The sequence below is a fragment of the Aythya fuligula genome, chromosome 8 (assembly GCF_009819795.1).
Source record: "Aythya fuligula isolate bAytFul2 chromosome 8, bAytFul2.pri, whole genome shotgun sequence".
In the NCBI taxonomy this organism is placed as follows: Eukaryota; Metazoa; Chordata; class Aves; order Anseriformes; family Anatidae; genus Aythya; species Aythya fuligula.
The window spans coordinates 12,513,411-12,539,004 of record NC_045566.1 but is presented as its reverse complement, the minus strand read 5'-3'; the positions used below and the strand labels follow the sequence as shown (position 1 = coordinate 12,539,004).

Below are 25,594 nucleotides of genomic sequence, written 5' to 3'. Positions count from 1 at the left end.
TGGGGGTTGTTTTTCAGCGCAACTTCCTGGGAGACGTAATTCCACCTGGCATTACGATTGTGGCACAGGCAGTAAGGAGTGACAACAGAAATCAAGGTTATCAAGCTACAGCATATGTTCGTTCTGATGCTGCCAAAGTTGATGTGCAACTAGTTGTGGTTCAGCTGGCTGAAACCAATTGGAAAGCATGTGCTGATGCTGTAATACTACCTCTGAAAGCACAGGTAAGTACACAGGCAGCTTTGCCAAATGAGACATTTGAAAAGCCCACACTTTTTTAAATAAGCCCAGAGCACTTGCTGATTAGGAGGTCCAAGGAGGGAAAACATACATATTTTGAAATATATTTCACTTTTGTGAAATTTCAGAGAACATCCATTCCTTTCACCATCCTTTTGAATTAAAAAAAAAAAAAGAAAAAGTTTCAAAATCTGTTAAAAAATGTTGATTTTCAAGATACATCAAAATATTACCTGTAGTATTTTAGAAAATATTTTAAAAGTTTGAAAAAATTACTGCTTCATTACTATCTATTTATTTGTTCCAATACGAGTTTGCCTGTCTGGGAATGGCTGGCTCCATAATTCACTTCAGAAGATTCATCACTCAAAGGCATTCCATTTTTTAGGATTTATGTGAAATAATAGAAAAAAATAAGGTTAAATAATGGGCTATTATTAAGAGAGTATAGGTTAAACTACACGTCTTTCCATTTTTTTCCTTTTTTTTTTTCCCTACCCCTCCTTGTGCTGTGCTTCCCAAGCCCCTTTCTAGGAAACAGGTCTTTGGATAACAGTTTATAAACCTTTGCTTTTTGCAGCAACAATTAACTAATTCAACCTGATATTTCAGCATAGAATAAGTAGGGTGACGTTAAGTATTGGGGAAGGCTAATAGAAATTTTAGTGCAGACTTCTACCAGAAAGAAAAAAAAAAAAAAAAAAAAAAAAAAAAAAAAGATTATTAAATTACCAAGTTTAAGGAAATCTTTTGAAATTATGGCAAATCTGAGCCTATTTAGAGTGAAAACAAGACTTAGGAACATAAAGAATCAATGCAAAGTTTCATAAAAGAAGAAAAACTTGTATTTTGAAAGGAGCAAACATGCTTCCATGATTCTTTTCTGAAATTTTGGTGTCTGTTTTCCTGTTTGTAAAGGCTAGACTGAGATGGGGCAAGGAATGCCGGGACTACAGGATAGCAGCCATGGCTACCACAGGCCAACTGGCAAGGAAGCCAGCCATGCAGCTGAAGGTGCAGTGGGGAAATCTTCCATCCTGGATAAAAAAGACAAGCACAACGTATGTAATTTGTTCTTTCCTAAGTTTTTGTGTTTCTTTTTCTACACTAGTTCGTTTTATAAAAGCACTGATTGAAACAGTTCAATGGTACAAAAGTATTTTGTGAATGTGTTCTAGTTCCCCCTCATGTTTCATGTTAACAGATATCCCTCAAATACTTTAAAACTTGACATGCTTAATTTCATTTTCCTTATTAAATGATTTGATATTCAATTCAAAATGGCTCATAGCTTTGAAATGTCCAATTCAGTCTCAAAAATTAAAAATAATAATAATTTTAACAAAGGTTTAAAAGATCAAAATAAAAACAACGTCTTTCTTCTGGATAGAATCAACCATTTAATTTGATCCAAAGTATGGTTTCTTTAATTGTCCCATTGTTTCCCTGATTTTACAGAAATGCCAATAATCTTCATCCTTCAATGTCTGTTTTTGCTCTTGGAGCTGAGTTTGTCACATCTTATTTCTCTCCAGATTCATGCAATATGTTCCTGGTGCAGCACTCATGTTGGGCTTCTCAGAGGCACATCAGAGAAATCCATCTCATGAATTTATAGCAAGGGCAGCTGCAACTTCTCCACGAACAATTGATACAGTAATTAAAGTTCCTGGGGTATGTATCAATTTTATTTTTTTTCCTTACCTTGAATGGATTTTCAACTAATAACATTTTGATGCTTATATAAAGGGGAGGAAAAAAAAAAAAAAAAAAAAAAGAGAGAGAGAAAAGGTGACCCCTACCCTTTCAGAAAAGCTGCTACATACCTAACTACATTGGTCTTGAAATACACGTTCCTTGATTTTGTACTGCTTTGGTGCAATGTAGCAACAAGCAGAAGTTGAAAATCAAACTCTGTAGTGAAATACTTTATTTCCATGCTGAGAGTAGTGGTTAGACCCAAATTGCCTCAAATATGACTGCTTTGCACTCACAGCTTTATTCATTTCACGCAGCATGACTAGTTCTGTGGGATGTATAGGGGCCTCAGAGCAGATGATGGAGGCCTTGAGAACATCTTGCACTCTGCTGCAACAATGTGCAGCATCTAATTATGTTTGTACTTGAGTCCCACAGCTGCAGTGACCACACTTGATGAGACAGGTCTGAGCAAGTTACAGCAGCCACAAATTCTACTCTGCTTAAACTAAACTGAAACATTTAGTTAAAATCTCAGAGCAGCTTGCACAGGCTGGATCTGCAGAATCCCACTGATCAATTGGTCCTTGTCCACAAAATCTCTGTGCACCGCTTTGACAGATTTCCCCTATATATCTGTGGTAAATTAATAACAGTTAGCTATTCATAAACAGAGAAATTACTATGTCTTTAACCTTCTGTGGTGCTTTAGTATTGCAGGATCTTTATTATGCAATAATAAAGAAGTAGGCACATTAGGCATCAAGTTGATTGTCCTGGTAAATGTATTTTGTATCTACAGTAGGGAATCTTACCATTATGGCACATCGTGCCACTTTTCAACCTGTATTGGATGCTGTTTACTTTTCCAGACTAATCCATCAAACTATTACTTAAAATGCTAACTTTTTAAGAATGTGCTTTATTATCACTTAAACTTCATCTGTATTTCATACTTTCCAATGTTCTTAACAATTTTTCATAAAAGTGAGGAAGTGAGACAGGAAGAGGAGACAATCGTTCCTCAGAAAAAGCCTGAAGTTTGGATGAATCCTGTAGAGACTAACACAACAGCAACTGTATAAGTACATCTTCAAGATAATTTTTTTTCATTAGGAGTTTTTTTTGTTTCTTTGTTTGCAGTGATGTCATGAGTACTATGGTTCAATTTATCTTAATGTTATTTCGTTTCTACTTTTTCAGGTAACGCTCTACTATCAGGGACTCCGAATGCCATTCACTTTGCCCTTAGGGCCATCTTCATCTTATAACACTCAAGATATCACTGCCTGGAATGTCTTTCCTGAAATAGCTTCACAGATAGCACAAGAAGATCAATGTAAATATTGCAGATATGCTTGTCTTGTGAATAAGCAATGTTTGTAGATCCATCCTCTGCTATGATTTGGACTTGTCTTTCTTTGTAGTGGTCTTCTAGGGAAGATTAGTGTCTCTAACTCTACTTTCTCAACAGCTCATTCCATCACTTAGAATCACATTTATTGGCAGGTGAATGAAGAGACTTCACATTGAAGTAAATCTTCAGAGTTCAGGAATCATTCCTGTCTGCAAGCTGTAGAGATTGTCTTTGGCACCTTCTTAGAAGGTGCCATCTCTTCATCAAGAGGCATCAGTTTATGGGTACAAGACAGATCATGAATTTTCTGCCCTGTTTGTTTTCTTCAAAAAGGATTCGTATGAGCTTTAAACGATTGGTATCTAACACTTCTGCAGGAAACATGAACTATTTTTTGTCATCATTACTATGTCTAATTTCTCAAGAATTTGGTATGTTTTAATCACTGCTAGCCTGAGGATTTTTTTTTAGTATGTCATTAAAATCAATACTAATATAGCCTACATCTGTTAGCTATTTGTTGGTGTTACAGACTCTGGAAACATTGAAAGCTTCTGCCAAGGAGATGTTCAAGTTTCTTTTTTTTTTTTTTTTTGCTGGGTAGTGCCAATCAGAGGCAGCCTTCAGTACTTTTCAGCATTATGCATGCCATTGTCATATCTGTCATTTCTTTACCGGTTTTGTTTTGTAGCTACATGTGAAATCAGCGGGGGAAATTTCAAAACGTTTGATCATATGAGCCATACATATTCTTTCAATAAAAGCTGCAACCTGATAGTGGCCCAAGACTGTACTGAACACCCAAGATTCATCATTACTACAAGAAAGGTTGATCCCCAGTCTTTCCCAAGAGAGGTTCACATAAATACAAGCTCAGCGTAAGTGTGATTTATCCTGAAGTTGCAAGAATTAAATACAAAACTTCAGGAAGTTAGTCTGGAGATGGGAAATGTCTCACTCTTAGGTGAAACTAGTTTCCAGAAGGATATCTGGGGAAAGATGGGATTTCCAGGAGGAATCCTGATCTGAGACTCTGTTTTAGTTGCCCTTTTCTTTGGTTACACAGTCACCATCTGATAACCTGCTCCATAAAACCCCATGCTGTCTTTTCTTTAAAGGTTGAATCTCAACACCCAAAGTCCCAATCAATTTTGCATTTAAAAATGAAAGCAGCTCAGTCATTCTTTCAAAATCCAGGTGTTTTTCACATTTTAAATTAACCATTAGCTTTTTTTTTTTTTTTCCCCCCTCAAGCAACATCACAATCTGTCCTGCAGCAAATTCATCTCTCCTTGTGGCATGCAATGAAGAATCAGTACTATTACACAGTGGAGATTCTGAATATGAAAAAGGTAAACTGTGATACTCACCTTTCTTGGTCTGATTTAGAAACTAAATATCTTCAAGACTGTGCTTTTACAAATTTCACAGAAGAAACACAATCTTAAGAAAATACAAGTGGGATTAATTTGAAGAAAAACTAGAGACTTTCTTAATATTTCTATTCATTTATAATCCTGTGTTTTCCATAGAAGATGCAGTCTTACTTTTCCTCAGTATAACTGAAGGGTAAATAACCCCCTTTCTTAAATATATAGTATGTCCAGGCTTGTACTTGTTTTCTCTCTCACAAAATAAAACAAAACAGACATTCCGACTGCAGCAGAACAATGACCTGCTGATGTGTCAATGATTGTGAAGGAAAAGACATTCTAACTTATTTTGTGCTACTCAGTTCCTCCATTAATTTAAAATTCAACACATCACCTTATGATGATTTACTATCTTTTTACAGGTAATATTAAAATTTATAAAAATGGAGCAACAGTTATTGTGGAAGCTCCAACACATGGACTGAAGAATGTAACTTTTGATGGAATGATCCTTAAGGTATGGGGCTTTTTTTCCAAGGTTACTACTTTCTTTCCATGTAGTGCCTTGGCAATATAACAGACAAGCACTTCAGTATTCACTACAAAGGTGTGTTATTTTATAGGTTACTGTTGCTGCATGGATGAGAGGCAAGACCTGTGGAGTTTGTGGAAATAATGACAGAGAAAAGCACAATGAACTCCTAATGCCAAATCATAAGCTGGCACACAGCTCTTCTGCTTTTGTTCATTCATGGGTATTACTAGAAGAAACCTGTTCTGGTGGTGAGTAGATCTAAAAATATTTTATACTTGGGGAGAATACAATTTCAGTTTTCTTCTGCCAATAACTGGAAAGGATTAAAAAAAAAAAAAAGGCAGTATATATCTTTTACTTTAAAAAAGACAATCGCAATATATAATCATTGTAACTTCATTAACTGTTTAAAACAGTACCTATGAGCACAGCAAATATACAATACAGCAAAAGCATTTGTATCATGTGCAGTTCAATGTTAAATAATTGATTCTACTATAGTTTCTTAGACTGAGTAGCTTTTTTCCTGGAGAGGAAAAATCAGACCTAATCTTGCCTCAGCTGAAATCAGTGTGATTTTCGTCACTGAGACAAGGCAGTTTCGTCTGTTATCTGTAGACTTTATTTAAAAAAACATGTTACATGCTATGAATGCCATAGGTCAAATTTTAAGATTATGTAAATTTTCAGAGTGCTCAAAATTTCATTTTTGTTCTGCATCATCCAAGGGTGCAATTTCAGGGAAATATTTAGAAATACTCCTAAAGTAAGAATTTCCTCTCACATGGAGCTGGAAGAATAATGATGGTCTCCCATAACATCAATACGGTTTTGTTCCACAGGTCTCCACTTACCTTCGACCTGAAACAACTTTATTGAAGTTAATGGTTGTTTTCTCCTTGACTTCGTTGGCAGTAGAATTGTACTTATCTGTATGTCAGAAAACAGAGTCATAGCTTGGATTCTGTTAAGTTACATTATGCCTTTCTAGTGAGATAATTGCAGCATTATAAAAATCATCCAATACAAAAATTATCCTTGATGTTATTATATAAATGCTGCCATTTTTTTTATCCATTCACAACAGTTGACATTTTTCCTAATGCAATGAAGTAGCCATTGTGCGTGTAGTATCTATTCTTAATAGCTTTCAGACATGAGAGGTTATTTTCTGTGTATTATGTAGTTCTAAAAAACTGGATATACATGATTCCATTTGGGTTATATTGTGCAATTACATTTTAAAAATAGCTCCCCTTTCAGAATCTTTCTTCTATCCCCCAACTTATTATCATCCTATCTTGATAACCTCGCTACTGTGAAAATGGTTTGTCAGGGACCTGTGTTTTAATAAAAGCTGAAGAGAAAATATGGACCTTTATTATTGCAAGGATCGATTGGGATTTATTTCTACAATTTTAACTAACTTTCCTTTTCCTCTTAGGGTGCAAACTGCAGCGCAGTTATGTGAAGCTGAATCGAAATCCTACTATTGATGGAGAGGAGTCTACATGCTATTCTGTTGACCCAGTACTGAAATGTATGAAAGACTGTACTCCAATAGAAAAAACTTCGGTTAAGGTTGGCTTCCACTGTTTCCCAAAAGGTATGATATTTTTCTCTTTCTGTGTCACATACTGTAGGAGCTCTGACAGAGTACTCAAAAGAAAAAAAAAAAAAAAAAACACAACACAGCCACGCACAAACCTGTATTGCTCCAGCTCCCCTCTGAGCTGCTGTTTTTAATCCCATTAGTATTTGCTATAACCACTGACAGCACTGGCTAGCTAAAAGCTAGTTTAGGCGATGGCAGGTAGCATCATCTGAGAAAAACGTCTGAGGTGGTAAAAAGGGCAGCAGAGATCAATATTTTTTTTTTCCACATTTTCAGGATCTCCATAAAGTTGTGATAAGCAACAGTAAGTCTTTTTATGCACATTACAGCCTGCAATTTTGTGTAGACCAGGGCAAGCAAGGCAATTGAAAGTCAGTCAAGTAGTGTGACATGACTGCTGTGATTAGGCTGCCATGCTATGCCACTGTGCAATACATCAGCAAAAAACACATTGCTGAAATGTTCTCTAGATTGTTCCAAAAAATGGTTTGTTTTTGAAGGTATTTTATACAGACATACTTGTGCCCCAGATTTTTTAAAATATTGAGCCTTTTTCTTCTTTCACTTATACGAATTTGTCAAGGATGCAACGCATCATCTAGCACAGATTTGCAGTACAGTTATACAAGTTTGAGAGGAGAATCCAGCCTTGAATGTATACATATTTCTGGTGCATTCTTTCCTAAATCTTTTAATTAATTAATAGATCACATAGTGTATAGGTACTGTACGCTAATATTTTCTAATAGCTCTATGAGAAGAGAATAGATGCCAGATGCATCCTTTTATGAAAAGACACCTCAAAAAAAAAAAAAAAAAAAGCCTTCCAAAATCTTGTCATATCTATGTTTCACAGATTTCTTTTGTGTGTCCAAGTCTTTATCTCTCAAATGTCATCACCCCAGGCCACTCACTGCCTCAGAATATTAGGTTGTAATAAAGCTGTCTTATTCTCTCACAAAAATGTGTTAGAAAAAGAGGAAATCAGAGAAGGAAAAAAAAATGTTAGTTGTCTCAGCCACTGCTGTTTTTACAGCAACTGCAGGCTTCTCTGGTTCATTTACTGAACCAGAGGCTGGGAAGTGTGCTAGCAGCACTCCTAATCAAGGACTTTTTTATTTATTTATCTGGAAGAGGAGAAGGAGGGAGGGAAAAGATGCCATTTGAGTTTTTTTTAGCAAGATGACTGCTTTTCCTCAGGCTAGGGCTCAATAGGAATACAAGGCCAGCCCTTAAAACTGGCCTTTTTCTTTCTTTGACATGGAGAAGCAACAAAAAGAAAATCCCCATCTTTCCCAAGATGTGAATATGTATTTGCATACACAGGACAAAAACCTTTTCTCAGCTCTTTATATGAGAATTCAGACTTGATAGTCTGCTGTCTCAAAAGACAGGGACTCTTTCACTGTCACAATTGACAGAAGGATAAAATGAAGTTCAAGGGTGCAAAATTGCCTGTTGTCCTCGAATCAGTGAGCCTATAGTCTTAGGATCCTGACTGAGGCTGATTTCATTCCATGTCTAAATCTGTATACCAGTTTACATCTCAAACCTGCCACAAGTCCTACCTATATGGATGATAGTTACTCAGCCATGATCCAGTTAGCCCAGGGAACTGTTTCCTACATAGATATGAACATAGACAGACCCACAGAGTACCCTCAGGCATAACAAGAATCAAAGTATGTAAAAAACAGACCTTAGACTTTCATAGCAGATCTCATTTCATAGCTTGAAAATATTATGCATTTTTTAAAAAGCATCTCAAGCACGTTTCTGGGAAATATTAAATTTCAAAGTAGTTATGGAAAAGAAAAAAAAAAGAAAACCTACCATGCTTCAGGTTGGACAGTAATTCACCCAAGGAAGGTATGAGCATTTCAGGAGATCAGTAAGTGACCAGGAGATCAAAAAGTGACCCAAACCCAGCAATATCAGATTTCCCTGTAATAAGAGATGGTATGTTAAAAATATATTGATCAACTGAGGGATAAAACAAATAGAAGTAAAATTATGAAAGCTTTACCCACTCTGATTATGCAAACTTAATCTAAATGGATGTTCTAATATTCTTCCAGCTGCAATGATAAACCTCCAACTATCTAAGAATATTTATTGGGAGGATGAATATTATCATTCTATTTAGATTATTTCAGCATTAAAGGATATGGCTTATTCAAGCTGCTGTTGATAAAGCAGTGTGGTAAGGTTAATACTGCAACTGACAATGCTCTGTCAGATTTCACAATATATGGGAAACTTTAATTAGAAGTTTATGAACCTCTGAAAATTCTCCAAAGGGTTTACCCTTCAAGATGAACTTCGACAAATAATCAGCTGAAATATGCAGTGATATGCAGCAATAACATAAAAAGAGATTGCTGATGTATATTGGTATGAGGTGGTCTTACTTTGAAAGTGGCTACCTCCTCCAGCACTTTTACTGGCTTCTGCCTGTTGTCATTGTGCTTCATGAAACGTTATTCATTTTGTTTTTAGGGAAGTATTATAGTAATTATATCATGGATGAAAATCCTGCTCCAAGTCAATGAGTCAGTTAGATGTCAGTTGTGGGGGCAGGCTTTCATTCTTTACTTGATGAGGGAGTTGGCAGCCATCAAAACAGTATTTCCATGAAATGTGTTAATTTGCTTGATGTTCGTTAACAATGGCTTTGCTCTTCTGACAGATACTGCTGTAAGCCTGCTGGAATGGCAGAGAAGCAGTGATAAGAAATCTGCATCTGAGGATGTTGTAGAGTCTGTGGATGCAGACATTGATTGTACCTGCACTGGCGACTGTAGTTAAGCTAAATTCCTTAGTGTTGTGCTATAGACGTATTACAGAAATAATTGAATACCTGGTCAGGTAAGAAGGAATGTAATAGTTGTAGTAAAATATTAAGAAATGTGCTTGAAGAAAGTAAGCTTACTGCATTGCATCCGAAGTCAAATGCATTATGTACAGTCTGCACTGCTTAATAAATATGTTGTTCATTAAATAAGTCTTCGTGTGTACTCTGTCTTTATTTGTCCCTATCAACAAAACAATCAGACCAACTATAATATTATCCAGAAATTCTGCTTCTTTTTATCTGAAATATAATTACAGCAGTCCTCTCTTAAAATTATGTTCACTAGGTGATGAAATGAAAACATGATTACGGCTACTGCTAACATTCCATTGTGTAGAGAATTTCATATTTAGCATACTAAAGACACAGTAAGCATTTGTTTTCTTTTATGTTTTATGGTAAAAAGCAAAGTCTGTTCTTGGAACCATTCTGCAAAAAATACATTTTACTCCCAGCAAGACCATTAGCCTTAGTACATTCTACAAAGGAATGAATTGGACTGCTAGACTCCCACTGTAGCTTTCCAGAGAGCTATAGTGTGTGACACAGTCCCCATTTTGATTTAAATTTCAATGGATGTGCTGTTACCTCATGAGCTAAAAGTATGAATAGGATTTTTTTTTCTTTTTTTTGGTTTACCATTTCCTATTGTGTATCTATGAAAATGATGCTTTCAAAAACTTCAGGGAACAATAACACATAAGGTAGTATTCCAAATACCCCCCAAAATAATATATATATTAAAAAAATGTAAGATCAATAGCATCATAAAGCTAAAATAAAGCAAAGAGGGACAGTCAGACTGTGTTTAACTAGTGGAGTGTCAGTCTGCTAGCTCTCACTAGGCCTATGCAGAAAGGCAATTCCCTCCCACCCTGGGGAGCAAGATTAGGTGGCACCTTCACACCCCCTGTGACAACACAATATTACCTTGAACACAAATCAGCTGTGCGGTGAGCTGTGATGTGCTCCATAACAGGCAGTAGCTGCTAGCACACTCTTCCAAGAGAAGCCTTAGCATGGGCAAGGTAGCGCTGAACCCAAATGCTGCCAGGAAGCTGTCATTAAAGAAAATACTTTTCCTAACTAAAAACCTGAGCTATCAGAAAGAGGAGGACTGAAGACTAAATAGCTGAACAATTACAGAATAACATTTTTCTGTGCTTTTTGTTCAAGAGCAGAAACACGAGTAAAGTAGTACTCCTCTTGCTATCTCTCACTGCAACTTGAAACTAGCTTGAAATTAAGCAAGATGCAGTTTTTCCTCAGCGTACTGAGTACTCTCCCAGCCTCCTGAGGATAAGCAGCAGTTCAGGGATAGAGAGGGCACAAGAGAGCTACCTGGCCCTTCCCCTTCACTCAGGCTTTACTTAGTCTACACATTGTGTTTGAGAGCCTTCACACATACTGGGGCTTTATTCAGATAGCCAGTTCTCTCTATTCAACAGCTTTTTTTGTTGTCAAGCATGTTCAAACACACTCAGACCAATAGCATGAGCTCTTGCACTGTGCTTTTATTTGTAATTTTTCCTGTACAAATTCCCTGTACAAAAGCTTTGTTTTGCTAACTAACTCATCAGAATTGCTATACTGGGGAAAAAAAAAAAAAAAAAAAAAAAAAAAGGTAGCTGCAAACAAGAAAAGTGATAAAGAATACTACATTCCACTTTTCTTTAAAATCACACTAATATTACACCTTGAGAGGCCTTTTCTTTCTGGTATTGTTTTCACTGTGACTTATGGGAGATTTTGCCATTGACTTTCATAGGATCAGACTGGAGTCTGCCGCCTTTAATCCAACACCTTTCCTTTTAATCCACTTGTTTACAAAAGAGAAACTTTTGCTAGTCAACCACTTCAGATAAGACAAAGGCAGTGTAGAAATGTAGTGAGGGAAGAAAAATTAACTTTCATGCTCAACTACTAGAATAGGAATTTAGCAGCAGCAAAGAGCCATTAGTAAGTGAAGTAATTCTGCTTGCAATAAAACACAGAAGCATGACACTAATTAACAATGATCAAGCTGGGATATACAGTACCAAAAATACAAGCAACTCATAAAGGCAAATGCCTTCTCCTGGAAACAATTTACAAACTGTTGAACTCACTGGAAAAAAAAAAAAAAAAAATCAAGGCCTGATCAATGGCCTTAAATTAACCTCTTTTACAATGATGATATATAATACATCCTGTACAGTTTTAAAAACCACTGAGCATGCTAGGTAAGGTCTGTCCCTGGCAAAGCACCACTTTGGCTCCTGCACTGAGAAGAAGGCATCTCCAGTGTCTCAGCAGTTAAAAGGAGCCACCAGAGTGGCTTCACATCTCTTCCTGCTGATGGCAGAAAAACATGCTAAAACCACACACGTGCCTCTCCCCCAGCAGAAGCTTCTCAGTTAGCACTTCCACTGGCTGTGCTATTAATAGACAACAAAGCCCCCACCAGCAGGATGCTGCCTGCTGTGGCTTGAGTCCATCAATCCTAAGGAAACACCTGTTCATACACTCTCCCAGACACAAAGAAGGAAAGACAAAAATGTCCCCTATGGCAGACCTTGGCCAAGGAATCTGTGCCTCATCACCCTACCAGTAACACAGCCAGGTTTGGGTGCAGGGTCAGACAGAGGGGAAGCATTCACTAGCAAAACCTATGCACACACCTGGGCTGTCCAGGGCATGGGGTAGATGCAGCTCCTCCTGTTTCCATCTCTAAGGGGCAGCGTTCATCTCTGTCTGGTTCCTGTTCATTGGCGCCCTCTTGCCGAGGCAGCTGAATACCTGTGACTGACTCCATTGATGTTGCAGCTGTAAAATCCAAATATAATGAAAGTTAGTAAAGCCAGAGGTTGGCACCAGGCACAGCAAAGCAAAACATTGACAATCACCCCATCGTGCCAACAGAATTAAGAACATTAACAGTACAAGTGTGAAAAAGCTCTTCTGGAGTTTCTTATGCACCACATAGACATTTCCAACTCATCTGGGAGGATATGCAGAGTCCATATTTAAACCTCACTTAGAAATCATGCTTGTCCTATCTTATAATGCAGTTACATAGCCAACCAAGTATTAAAATGTATATTTCACAGGCTGAGCTTTTATAGACTCTACTTTTCATTCCTAGTACTTCTAAATGATACGCATTAATGAACTTTGAACTTTACCGTAGTAAACAAGGAAAACAAGCCTAGAAATATATGTGCACTCTGGTATTGCTTAAAAAAAGAGTGCCATAAAAAAAGATACAGGTCTAAGCATAGGCAAGGCTTGAGTCCTAATTCTGCCTATACAGCTCTGTAATGTGATTTTGGATGAGGCTGGGGATTTCCGTGCCTCATTTTCTGCATCAGAAGGATATGACTACTTACCTACCTGATGGAGTCAGAAATGCATATGAATTTATAGTCCCATATGCCTTTTGCAAGTTCTTCAGTGATTCTACAGATGAAAAGTAAATTTTTCCACTAGATCTCATAACCACATGAGTATATTTTATTGTTAGGTTATTTTATTGCTAGGTTGAAGGTTTTCATTTTCAGATTCATCCAATTGTAAAATAACTATACATTCACTAAATATATATATATATATATATATATATATATATATATATATATATATACACACACTTAATTTGTTCATGGTCAGCTTTGGTTAAACCTTAGTGGATTATTCATAAAAGCCTAGAATCGGATCCTGCTATTACAGTAAGATAGGCAAAAAACTGTTGGAGACACAGTCTTTTGTATCCTAGACAAAGGCAACAAACCTTTTGTCCATCAGACCAGGCTCTTTTGATTCACTAATTTTAAATGACACAGTGACTCTCAGGAAAGCTGTTGTTGTGCCCTGGAGAAAGGATCTGCAGTATGAGAGGAAAAGATAAAACTTAATATCAGACCCCTCCTGGAAACAAAATGCCTGCTCCCCAGTATGACCAACAAAAAAGAAAAAATAACTTGTACAATTCCAACCCCACTGAAGTCAATGGTTAAACTCAACAGATCCAGGCTTTTACTCAGCACGTTTAAATGAGTTATTAAATGAACTTTAGTTGTCCCTAAAAATAAATGTACTGTGTGGATCTAAGTGTAGCTGATGAATAAGAAACCTCGGGAATCCAGCATATAGGATAGTTAGAGCTAAAACCAGAGACAGCACAGAAGGTTGCAGGAGAGTAGCTATTAGCGGTTGGTCTGTATGTTGAATCTCAAGGTCTCTCATGCCATCTACAGGTTTATTTGTTTACTAGCAGCAGTTTAAATCTCTCTTCAGGTTTATTTATAGGTCTGATACATTCCAGGAAGTTTTATATAAATTCTAATCAAGGTTTGAGGTAGTGTTTCTTTTCCCACTAACCTCCACACTTGATTACTATGTGTTTTTGGTTTTGTTTTTGTTTTTTCCTGTGAGTACATTACAATTCTGTACCTTTCTGAGCATCATTTCACATTGTCTCTGGAGGAAAAAGACATTACCTAAGACATTCTCATTTCTGTTATTGCTGGATAGGCAGTAATTATATTGCAAGCAGGGCTGGGAGAACAGTTTACTAGAAAATCCAAAGATGTTCAAAAAGAGTACTTATGGTCCTTCTTCAACCAGTCTGAAAGGCTGTTATTTTGATACCTCAAAATGTTTTAATGCACAAAAAGACATCTGTTTTTTCTGCTTTTTCCCTTGTGGTTCACTTAGCTGTAATTCACATTGAGCACTTATACGTCCTAATATTATTAAGTTTATTTTCAGATGAATTTGGGGAAGAAATTATATACACATATAGACAGATCTGATCACAGCACTTCCCTTCATTATCTGTAGCCTGTTTCTTCCACCACCTGAGTTTTCTTTCCCCATTTATCACTGCACACTGGCCTGTTCAGCTTCTCTATGGAGGACAAATGTGGGCATCCCAGCATCCCTTCATCAAACCTGCAGAAACAACCCCTGAGCCAGGGCGAAGAAGGCAGCTCTGTATCTGTGCACCCAGACTGGAAGCTATTCAGGCAGCTTTAAAATTCAGATTGTACCCTATGTTAAAACATCAGCTTGTGGAAGCCTTCAGAGTTCTACAGACTTTCTCTCTCTTTTCTCACTGTTTTCCTTCTCTGTTACCTTTCAGTCATCTATGACTACAAACCAGGCCAGGGACATGTGTGACACAGTCATTGTAAAGTGAGGTTTTAATGTTAGGGAAAGGATGGAGTTCAGAGCCCATAAGGAGCCTGAACATCCAAAACCTCTGTAGATTACCCTGAACTACTCCAATTGCCATCTGCCTAATTGAGGCTAAATGAAACCAAAATTCTTCACAGTAGCAGCTAACAGACTCATCAGGATGCGCATAAGTCAGCTTTGGTCCTGTTATTAGATAGCCACGTTCTCTGTTGTATTTGGCTTTGCCTTAATACAGATTGTGATACTTTGAAGAATAATCAGATACCATGAAGACCTGAGTCCTGCATGAACTCTGCAAGGGTTACCATAACAAACAATGCTAAATTAGGGTGCTGAAATAATGACCCATGGTCTTTTGCCACATCCTTGTTTTATCTCACTGGAGAAATGGATCACAGGCTCTTTTAGTTCTGAAGCTTCAGAGCACTTTCATGATTCCTAAAATCTTCTTGGTAATGAAATGAATTTCAAAATACAGTAAGTGGTGAGAAATGCATGAAATGTTGTGACTAGCACCTCTCAAACTGATCTCCATTTTTTTTTGTTTGCACATTATTTTGTCCATATATCATCTTAATCTTTGCAAGTTGAAGTAACCCAGTGTTATTTACAGACATTACATAAAGCAATGTTTAAGTGCCTTGTTTAGCAACAGTCATATCTGTCTCTTGTGTGGTTGAAAATTTACTCTAGCAAGAGACGTTTTGATGCTTTGTTTTCTCATCAGCTGATAAAAAGATAATTACATCAAAAGAAACACAACGAAGAAATTGAGCTGAATAAGCTAACACTAGAATTCAACAGATTCCTGCTTACATGATCCAAACAAAACTATTAATGTTCAAAATATGTTCATGACCACGAGACTTTGCAGATGGTATACATATTAGACTCACTATGAGCATAAGAGATTGACGCAAACTCAGGCTAGGGCTGGAACAAGCAATAAAATGCTTACCTTACCAAGACACTAACCTGTTTATATTACTTCAGACTCACTGCAGATATCTTGATATCTCTGAATGCTGTTTCACCATTAAACTCTGTAATGCAGCTGTACCGCTTCCATTTGATCCCAATCTGGACATCCTTATAGCATGCTTCATAGTGCTCCAATTGTCTCTTATGATTACCTGTATCACATGATCTAACTTTCATTTGTCTGAATCCAGTGTTCAATCTACGTCTCATATCTCAGGTGACTGTTCAACCCATTCAATCCTTGTAAGAAAGTAAGTGGAAACCACTGTTGTATCACTGACTGAGTGTAATCACAGATACTGTTTTTTGTAGGTCTCACTGACACAGATTAAAGGTGCTGAGGGAAGACATCTAGTGTGAGGCTCCTCATCTGCCCTTCGTGAGACAGGGCTAAGCCCTGTAGCTATTCCAACACTTCTGAGCAGATACAAGGATGCTCTTTAGGGTGCTGGAGAGCTGCACAAGTTGTGAAAATTAGACACTTATAGGCCTTGCTACTTACAGGTACAGGAGAAAGCATTTAGGATTTCAGTCTAACCACCCACATTACATCCAGGTTTTTTTTTATTTTCCTTTGTGAAGCTGGGCATCAGTCAATCCTAGTGCTTCACATTGGAAAATTCCGATGTGACCAAACTGAAAGGCTCTGGAGGCATTAATTGGTGACCTTGCCTGACAGACCAAAATAAATCTGGCAGGCAGGTTGCCCCCTTTGCCAAGTCCTTAGATCCCCAGCTGCAACTGTACGGATTACATAGCTCCCAGGGCCAGGTAAGGATGCCAGCTCCCATCCAGCTAAGAGCCAGCTCCTGCACGTTGCCTCCTGCCTTCGGCTTGGCTCTGCAAGCTCCTAAGCATGCCCAGGGCCAGCTGGTTAGCACCAGGCAGACAGGGAACCTGGCACTCTCTCCACCTTTTGGCCAGCTGGTGGATTGACAAAATGGATTGCTCCACTCATGAGAAATGCTGGGATGCTGATGTCCCCCTCCTGCGCAGAAGGAGAGGCAGCATGACGAGCCCAAACCCCTGGGACAGAATTCACTTGTGCAGAGAGCAGGAGTCTCTCTCTGTCTCAGCCTCTTCACTTGTGCTGGGGACCAAGAGTGAAGTGTTGTGGGGCTGCTTCATCTATATTTGTGAAAGGATCTGAAGCCCAAAGTACTATTTCTTATATAATTCTGCATGACATTACATTATCTCATTACACGTAGGCACTGACTAGATGAGTTTAGCCACCAGTGGAGGCAAAGCTCATTGTTTTGTGGGATATTCAGTCCTCCTAAACCTGCACCTCTACATGAATAAACACCATAAACACCTAGAAAGAAAATCCTGGCCTAGCCAGTACTGATTTATATGGTTTCTCATCTCTTTTAAAAATTCTACCACCAATTCTAAGGCTAAATCTTTTATGGTGCAAAGGTTTAAACGTCACCTTCACTCACCCATGCTGCACATTTTCAGCACTCCAGTGGAGTGGTTGAAATGTGCACATTTTTGTTCCTCTTGAATTCCCTGCCTTACCGTTAGTATCTTTATGGACAACATTCAGAGAAAGTCCTTGCTTAAAAGCCACATTTTAAGATTTTGTTTGTTGTTAATATATAAATGCAACTGATCCATTTTGAGATCCCATCTACAAGAAGGGCCGGAGGGCAGACCCGGGAAATTACAGGCCTGTCAGTTTGACCTCAGTGCCAGGGAAGCTCATGGAGCAGATCCTCCTGAGAGTCATCACGCAGCACTTGCAGGGCAAGCAGGCGATCAGGCCCAGTCAGCATGGGTTTATGAAAGGCAGATCCTGCTTGACGAACCTGATCTCCTTCTATGGCAAAGTGACGTGCTGGATGGACGAGGGAAAGGCTGTGGATGTGGTCTACCTTGACTTCAGCAAGGCTTTTGACACCGTCTCCCACAGCATTCTCCTCAAGAAACTGGCTGCTCTTGGCTTGGACTGGCCCACGCTTCGTTGGGTTAGAAACTGGCTGGATAGCCGGGCCCAAAGAGTCGTGGTGAATGGAGTCAAGTCCAGTTGGAGGCCAGTCACTAGTGGCATCCCCCAGGGCTCGGTGCTGGGGCCGGTCCTCTTTAATATCTTCATCGATGATCTGGACGAGGGCACTGAGTGCACCCTCAGTAAGTTCGCAGATGACACCAAGTTAGGTGCGTGTGTCGATCTGCTTGAGGGTAGAAAAGCTCTGCAGGAGGATCTGGATAGGCTGCACCGATGGGCTGAGGTCAACTGCATGAAGTTCAACAAGGCCAAGTGCCGGGTCCTGCACCTGGGGCGCAATAACCCCAAGCAGAGCTACAGGCTGGGAGAGGAATGGTTGGAGAGCTGCCAGGCAGAGAAGGACCTGGGAGTGATGGTGGATAGTCGGCTGAATATGAACCAGCAGTGTGCTCAGGTGGCCAAGAAGGCCAACGGCATCCTGGCTTGTATCAGAAACAGTGTGGCCAGCAGGGCTAGAGAGGTGATCGTCCCCCTGTACTCAGCTCTGGTGAGGCCGCACCTCGAGTACTGTGTTCAGTTTTGGGCCCCTCACTACAAGAAGGACATCAAGGTGCTTGAGCGGGTGCAGAGAAGGGCAATGAAGCTGGTGAGGGGCCTGGAGAACAAGTCCTACGAGGAGCGGCTGAGGGAGCTGGGCTTGTTCAGCCTGGAGAAAAGGAGGCTCAGGGGCAACCTTATCGCTCTTTATAGGTACCTCAAGGGAGGCTGTAGTGAGGTGGGGGTTGGCCTGTTCTCCCATGTGCCTGGTGACAGGACGAGGGGGAATGGGCTTAAGTTGAGCCAGGGGAGTTTTAGGTTAGATGTTAGGAAGAACTTCTTTACTGAAAGGGTTGTTAGGCATTGGAACAGGCTGCCCAGGGAAGTGGTGGAGTCACCATCCCTGGAAGTCTTCAAAAGACGTTTAGATGTAGAGCTTAGGGATATGGTTTAGTGGGGACTGCTAGCGTTAGGTCAGAGGTTGGACTCGATGATCTTGAGGTCTCTTCCAACCTAGAAATTCTGTGATTCTGTGAGATCATTTGACCTGGACAGTATGACTGAACTGCCACATCTATATTGGCAATATAAATTTTTTTTTTCCTAATTGTGTCCACCCCCCTGCCACAATTCCAGTAATCAAGTTCTCCTTTAACTGCAGCTCTGCTTCAAGCACTACTAGCTGCAAACATAGCTGTATTTAGCAAAAAAGGGAAAGAAAGAGAAAGGGAAAAGGGAACAGGGAACACTACTTTTTTAAAAACCAACTGCTACAAGTCATTGGGTGTGTTTGAAATACAGATGAAGTGGGATCACCACCAGTCAGCCCCCTCAGGAAGATACCTGATAATTTCCCCATTACGTCATTCTTGAATTTCATTCTTTTCCTCAATATTTACATTAACACCACTGAACTCATTGCACCCCATTGTCCTCTATATCAGCATGTGCTCTATGGAAAAAAAAAATGTAAAAAATAATGTTTCTTCTGCTGCAGAAATGTTGGTAGATCATTTAAAACAGTGTATGCGAAACAAAATATGTGGCATAGTTTGCCATATTAATCCATTGACTCAAGTCTGAAAACTGCAATAATTTCTCTGAATGACAGACTGAGAGGTTGCTTACTTGGTTATCACATAGCAATTTCACAGCTACTGGGTTTCATTACCCCCTTCCCTTCCCAAAAGATTTTCTTCATATGAAAAGACCTTTCAATTTTAGTCCTACTTTAAGGTCTTCCGTTTGCCTGAATTCTTGAACATTCTATTTGTAGGACTTCTTTTTCTTGTTAACCAGAAAACAGGTTCATAATGAAAGGGCTGCATAATCAAGTGTGTTTCAACTAGCTGAACGTATTCCTACAGCAAAACCCCAGGAAACTGAATTGCAACCCCCTCCCCTCCCCCCAACTCTTACCAACTGCCGTTGGCCTTATCTTCCATATAAGAGACTTGGTGGTCTTCTCTCTCCTCTTCCTTGGTGCAGCAAGGAAAGTAGGCTTATTCACACTTCGCTCTAACCTCTAGGTGAGAAAAAGTCTTCCCTGTACATGGGAGGCTCACAGTAAAGGCTGATAAATAATCTGAACCATGAATTAAAGAGTAAAATGAAATCCATTACCTATGCTCTCTGCAGAGCGCCCTTCTTGCACGGGCTCCTGGGGGTCCAGAGTTAGCAAACTCTGTACCACTAGAGGGCAAACTTGACCAAGACATTTTAAAAAAGAAATTTCTGTACATTTACAATCGATTTCAATTATGGCTTATTGTATGAGAAGACGTTTTGTCTGCCTGTACCTTTAGAGAAGATATAGTAATTGTCACAAACCTTGTATCTGACACACCGAAAGTATTCACAGTTGCACCTGTGCCAAAACACATTGCCACTTCATTACGTGTGGCCCTAAATATTTTATAAATATGCAAGTTAAACCTTCTTCTCAGATAGTAAAGTAAGATCTGACATACATCTTGATAAGAGTCAAACCACATAAAAACAAACTAGATACGTAATGATTTTGAAATATATATTCATAGTAACCCATCAAAATATTGCCAGAAAATTGTTGGGGATCTCCTATTAAAGAAGTGATAAAATGAAAAATCTACACTGTTTTTATAAGTCACTAGCCTGGTTTTCATTTCATTCTGAGTGAGAATGTTGGCAGGTCGAGCCTGGTTACAATGGTTTCAGAGTCTGTTTCTGGAGCTAGTTGTTATCACATAATATGGGCAGTTAGCTATTCAACATTAGGATACTGGAGGTAGGTTTTAGTGCAGTAAAATGAAAGAAAGGAAGTAAAAAACATAAAAAATGCATAGGGAATAACTAAAGATGTAATTCACACTACTAAGAGGATGTGTTTTTTTTTTGTTTTTTTTTTTTTAATTTCTTGAAAGGTTTGTGCAGGTGATTCTCCTAATGGAAAGAAATTACAGTTTTGGAAAGATCCTGCTGCCTTTTAAACTGCAGAATTGGTATCAAAGCTGAGAAGTGGGCGAGTCTGTTCTCCCTTAATGTGTAAGCAAGGCAATATTTTTCATCAAAGGGAGGTCCAGCATCACAACTGCAATGAGATGCAATTCCACGGATGTCTCTGGAGTTACATCTGCTTGTGGTGGCAGTAAATGTGACCCCCCAGTGTCAGGATTTTATAAAGATTATGCCAGCAAACACATAAAATACCAAGAGCTACAGGAAATTTTCAGCATTTTCCTTCAGCTCCTCAGAAGGGAAGTTGTCAAAGTAGCTGTCTGCTAAACATATCATCTGCCTTACTATAGAAAGAAGGATGTCAACACTGCATGTCAAATCCAACTCTGAGATGTATTTTTTAATGGGCAGGATCTGACTTAGACAGATCCCAAATCTCTCTGCAATTACCTGCATCTGTAGGAAAGGCACAAAAGGATTTATCTTAAAGAGCTCTCAAACTATTTTCCAGTCTGCTTTTTTGTGACAGAAGCAAAGTAAAAATCTTAGGAAAATATTTTCAGGGGCATTGTTTAAGGACATCAAAAGTTTTAGTTGCTCCCATACCTTCACACCAACAATAGTGCCACTCAGGGGCAAGAGGGGTGAAGACTTCAGCCAAAGATAGCTTACCCTCACCCACCACCTCTCCTGGAGGTCTGGCCACCTTTCTCCTGTGAGCTCTAGCCCTCTGTCAGTGCTCACTTGCCATGAGACAAGATGGTTTTCCAGAAAGAGACTATTCAGTAGAATAACCACCAGAACTATTCCACTATTACTATAGCCTTTGCAAAAAGCATTTGGGATTATGCAATGTGAACTGAAATGAATGTTTATCCTTAAGCCAGGGCCCCTTCAAACATATGCTGGGAAGGAGGCAGGGGGAGCTGCACAGAAATACAAGTACGTTAATACATAAAGCTGGACATTTTCAAGGAATTTCATTTGCACCAGAGTAACCTGTCAAACATGTAGCACATCCCCCAACATGTACAGCAAGGGATCTGCGAGGGATCTGGGAAGGGAAGTTATGGAAGCCAATGCTCACATTTACAAAAGCGTCAATTAAATTAATTCATTCCAGCATGGACTATCACCTTTCCCTGTTGGACTTCCTACTCAAAAAATATTCCAAACACAAGCAATAACGTGACCTAAAACCTAAACTCTGAGATAAGAAGTGCTCTAGCTTCCAGGCATCCTCCCTGCAAGCAAAGGGAAGTCACACCAGCCAGGTGTGATAGTCATCGTGTTACATAGCCGGTTTCTCAGGTTCATTTTTCACATCCCACTGCAGATGGTCACTTCAGAGCTGTATCCAGCCCATATAGCTAATTAATTACAGTGTACTAGCCCAAGAGCAGGTCTACACATGAAAATCAATAATGATGGCAGCTTAGAATTATGACATCTGATCCTTCACAGCCTTTCTTTTTGTCTCATTTTTTACACCTGAACAACAAGATGCATACAGAGCCCTGTATGTAATGTAGCTATTTACAAAAACATTGTGAATGCTTATTGAGAAAAACTTAATAAATAAATAAAAGGAGAACCAAGTCTTTATGGCTAAAGGATATTTTAACATTTGTAACTGATCTGTATTCTCTCTTAAATCGGGTTCACTGACTATATAATAAATGGGCTTAGGAGGTCCAGGGAAGTAAAACTCACAATAGGTTTTGCAAGTGTCTATGAATTCTTAGAAGACAACCACTAAGGAACTGTTCACATTAAAACCAGCAGTGTGCAAGTAGGAAGGGATGGGATGGCACATCAGTTGCTTAGCCAGCACACGCTGTTCCCTCCTGTCTTCTCCCCTCCCTTCTTAGACACTGGAATCATTAAGAGATGTATATAATTTCAGCATGTTTTCAAATTTTAGAAGGGGGAAAAAAGACTTTGAATTGTCATGTTAATTATGTTTTCAGATTATGCTGAAAGGGGTCACAAGTATGGCAGCAATAGAGTACCACTGCATCCCAGCTGATATGCTCATATGTGACCTGAGCACCTTCCTAAAAAGGATTTTTCCTTCATTCTAGAGGAAAGGATACTCTGGTGCCAAACAAATGGGCAGCTTTCTAGGAACAGTTCCCCAGACCACCTCCCTGCAATTGCTTCTGATTGAAGACAGCACAAGAATTCTGTTTTGCACAAAGGCATTAGGCAGAAAAGCTTTAATTATTAAGAGTGTGAATTAAGCAGATACTGTGCTGCACCTACAGAGTCTTGGTGAGAAGGCGATCTGTAAACAGAATTATTATTTCATCAACACAGTAGACTCCTCACTTAATGGCTCACTAACTGGGCCAGAGATGAGATTCAATGTGAAGAAATCAATGACTCAAAGCAAGAGATTCAGCAAATATGAAACACCTAGTGCTTAGCTCTTAGGATTGCATATTGTCTCCTATGGAAGTGACTCATATCATGCAGGGAGAAAATAACACTCCTGCTGCTGCGTCCAACTGTAGCCATAGGAGATAACACTGAACTGGTGCTTGCTAGCACTAGACTTCCATACTTTAGGGGTATTTTATTTGATTTTTGGTGTTCTCCTTCTGTGCTGTAGCTGCTAAATAAATAAGCATTTCTACTTCATTTTTCTAAAGTGGTCTTAGTGCCTTGGCTTTTTTTTTCTCCTTCCTCTTCCAGGGAAGGGGTGAAGGGCGAGGGAGTAGTAGTAATTCATGACATTAAAGTCAGTATTTCTTACTAGTGGTAGCCTTACTTTGGTGTCCACCATATGTATGCATACATCAGACAAGATGCTGTTTCTGTACTGCAGAGCAGAAGCCCCAAAAAGCATCCTGCAAAATTAAAGGGTGAGGATAATGCAGTCCTTCACAATTCCTCTCTGTTCTAACCATTATAACAACTTGAGAGAGCAGAAAAGACATTCCAACATGTGGCTATAGGTGCATGACTCTTCTTCAGCCAGCTGGCCAGAGGGTAAATGGCAAGAGAAATAGGTGTCTATCTTTCCTCCCCAGGAGTGAGCATGATTCATGGAGAAAGAATATTCTCCTACTCAGCAGCATGCTGGGGCTTTACTGTGAAATTACTTCTTTAGTTTTCCTCTTCCCTTCACTGTTAATTCAGGGATATAAAACTCAACGCTCTGGATCACTTTTCACTGAAACTATTTCAGTGTCTCTTCCAGATTTTCAGGGAAAAACCTCAGCATTACATTCATCAACTCCTCATGCAAAACAGTGAACCTGATTCTTCGGAGAAACATTATTGATGTGGTCAGGAGTATCTGCACAAAGAGGTAGGTGGGTTAAACTGCAGAGGAAATCCTTCATCAGTAGTGTCAAAGGACTGTACTAAACAAAATCTCTGAAGGGAGGATGGATTAATAATCCATTTACAGGGAGAAAGTTGAGATAACAGAGCAAACACAAATAAAATTAGCAATCAGGATCACCACAGCTTCAGTTCTGTATTCCTCTCTACTACTGGAGAGCCACGTTTGACCAGAATCTCTTCCCTTCCTGTGGTACTTTATATATTTTTAGCTACAAGAGGAACAACCTAACAGAATTTCTATCAGTCAGTCAGGTTGTTCAGAAAATGTTGCTTCTAGTTTGTTTGTTTGTTTGTTTTCCTATCAACACACATCTTTACCAAATAGGGCAACTAAGAGTTAATGTGATAGAAAACAAATAACAAATGGCACAGAACAGTGTTGAAAACAGACTGTCACCTATCATAAGTTTTTTGAGAATAACCTGTCTTTCTGACACATCTTTATGGCTGTTTTCTGTTTGGGGGGAATAATGCAATGCAGAAATACACTGCTGGAAAATGGCAGATTCCAAAACCTTTCTCAAAAAGCAACAACATTTTTCCACAAATAATTGCACCAAATTCAACAAGAGCGTATGATGGACAGGAATACAAAAAGAACCACAGCATTTCTATATGAAACAGATGTTCCATGACCTGGCCATGATGATTTTTGACTATATGACTGCATCTGTAGTTTGGAAACAATTAGCCAGAAGCAATTATTTATTTTATCAGCGCTTTAGGGGATTCTCATGTAATCATAGAACTTGCAGAGCTGAAAAATCAGGATTTTCCTGCTTCAGCTGGACCAAGAAATAAAATGCAAGTCAATGACATCGAGTTTAAATAAAATTTGTATGATCTGATTTCATCCATCTTTTTCTTTCTTTCTTGTTAAGATAAAAATATTACATGCTCTCCAACACTCTGGAGATCTCAAAATATGTTTAGTCGTCACACCAGTTTATTGGAATCAGAAGAATGCAAATAAATCCCATCCTTCATTGCCTCATGCTTTCCACTCCTCTAATTTGCAGTGGTAAATTTGAAATCTGAATAGTCTCATTTTTCAGAAAGCACTGAGCACTCCCTAGTGTCTTCTGCAGCCACTGGGACATGCAGCTGTGACATTCAACACCTATGTAAATCTGGGTTGAGTTATCTGTAGTGAGACAACTAATACAGCTGAGAAAAAGAGTTGCTTTGCCCTCTCACAAGGGAATAAAATCTCTGTAGTGGTCTTCTGGTGCTGTTAGAGGTAACTGAACAACATTACAATAATGTAAGCAGCCTTCGGAATAGGCTAAAAGTCATTAGGAGGTTGGTTTTCAGAGTATATCAGTTGATGATATATGGCACCATCATGCATTCAGGAAATCACATTCAGGCTTTATAAACCACAAATGCAAATAATGCCTGGCAAACTTTATACTGTGAACACATGAACAGATTTAGCATATGTAAGCCATTGTGTAGCTCAACTGGAGAATTAATGTTGTC

The 25,594-nt window shown here is 38.9% G+C and overlaps 1 protein-coding gene across 1 annotated transcript in view; it reads left to right on the top strand.

Annotated features, from left to right (window-relative positions):
• Window positions 1–9,626, top strand: part of LOC116492195 (vitellogenin-1-like) — a 42,478-nt gene extending 32,852 nt beyond the window's left edge. The window contains exons 26-35 of the mRNA XM_032192751.1: window positions 18–224; window positions 1,159–1,301; window positions 1,776–1,914; window positions 3,142–3,277; window positions 3,987–4,173; window positions 4,550–4,647; window positions 5,091–5,185; window positions 5,292–5,451; window positions 6,648–6,809; window positions 9,508–9,626. Coding sequence (XP_032048642.1) covers window positions 18–224; window positions 1,159–1,301; window positions 1,776–1,914; window positions 3,142–3,277; window positions 3,987–4,173; window positions 4,550–4,647; window positions 5,091–5,185; window positions 5,292–5,451; window positions 6,648–6,809; window positions 9,508–9,626 — 1,446 coding nt within the window. The remainder of the gene's footprint in view (window positions 1–17; window positions 225–1,158; window positions 1,302–1,775; window positions 1,915–3,141; window positions 3,278–3,986; window positions 4,174–4,549; window positions 4,648–5,090; window positions 5,186–5,291; window positions 5,452–6,647; window positions 6,810–9,507) is intronic.
• Window positions 9,627–25,594: the final 15,968 nt, after the last annotated feature.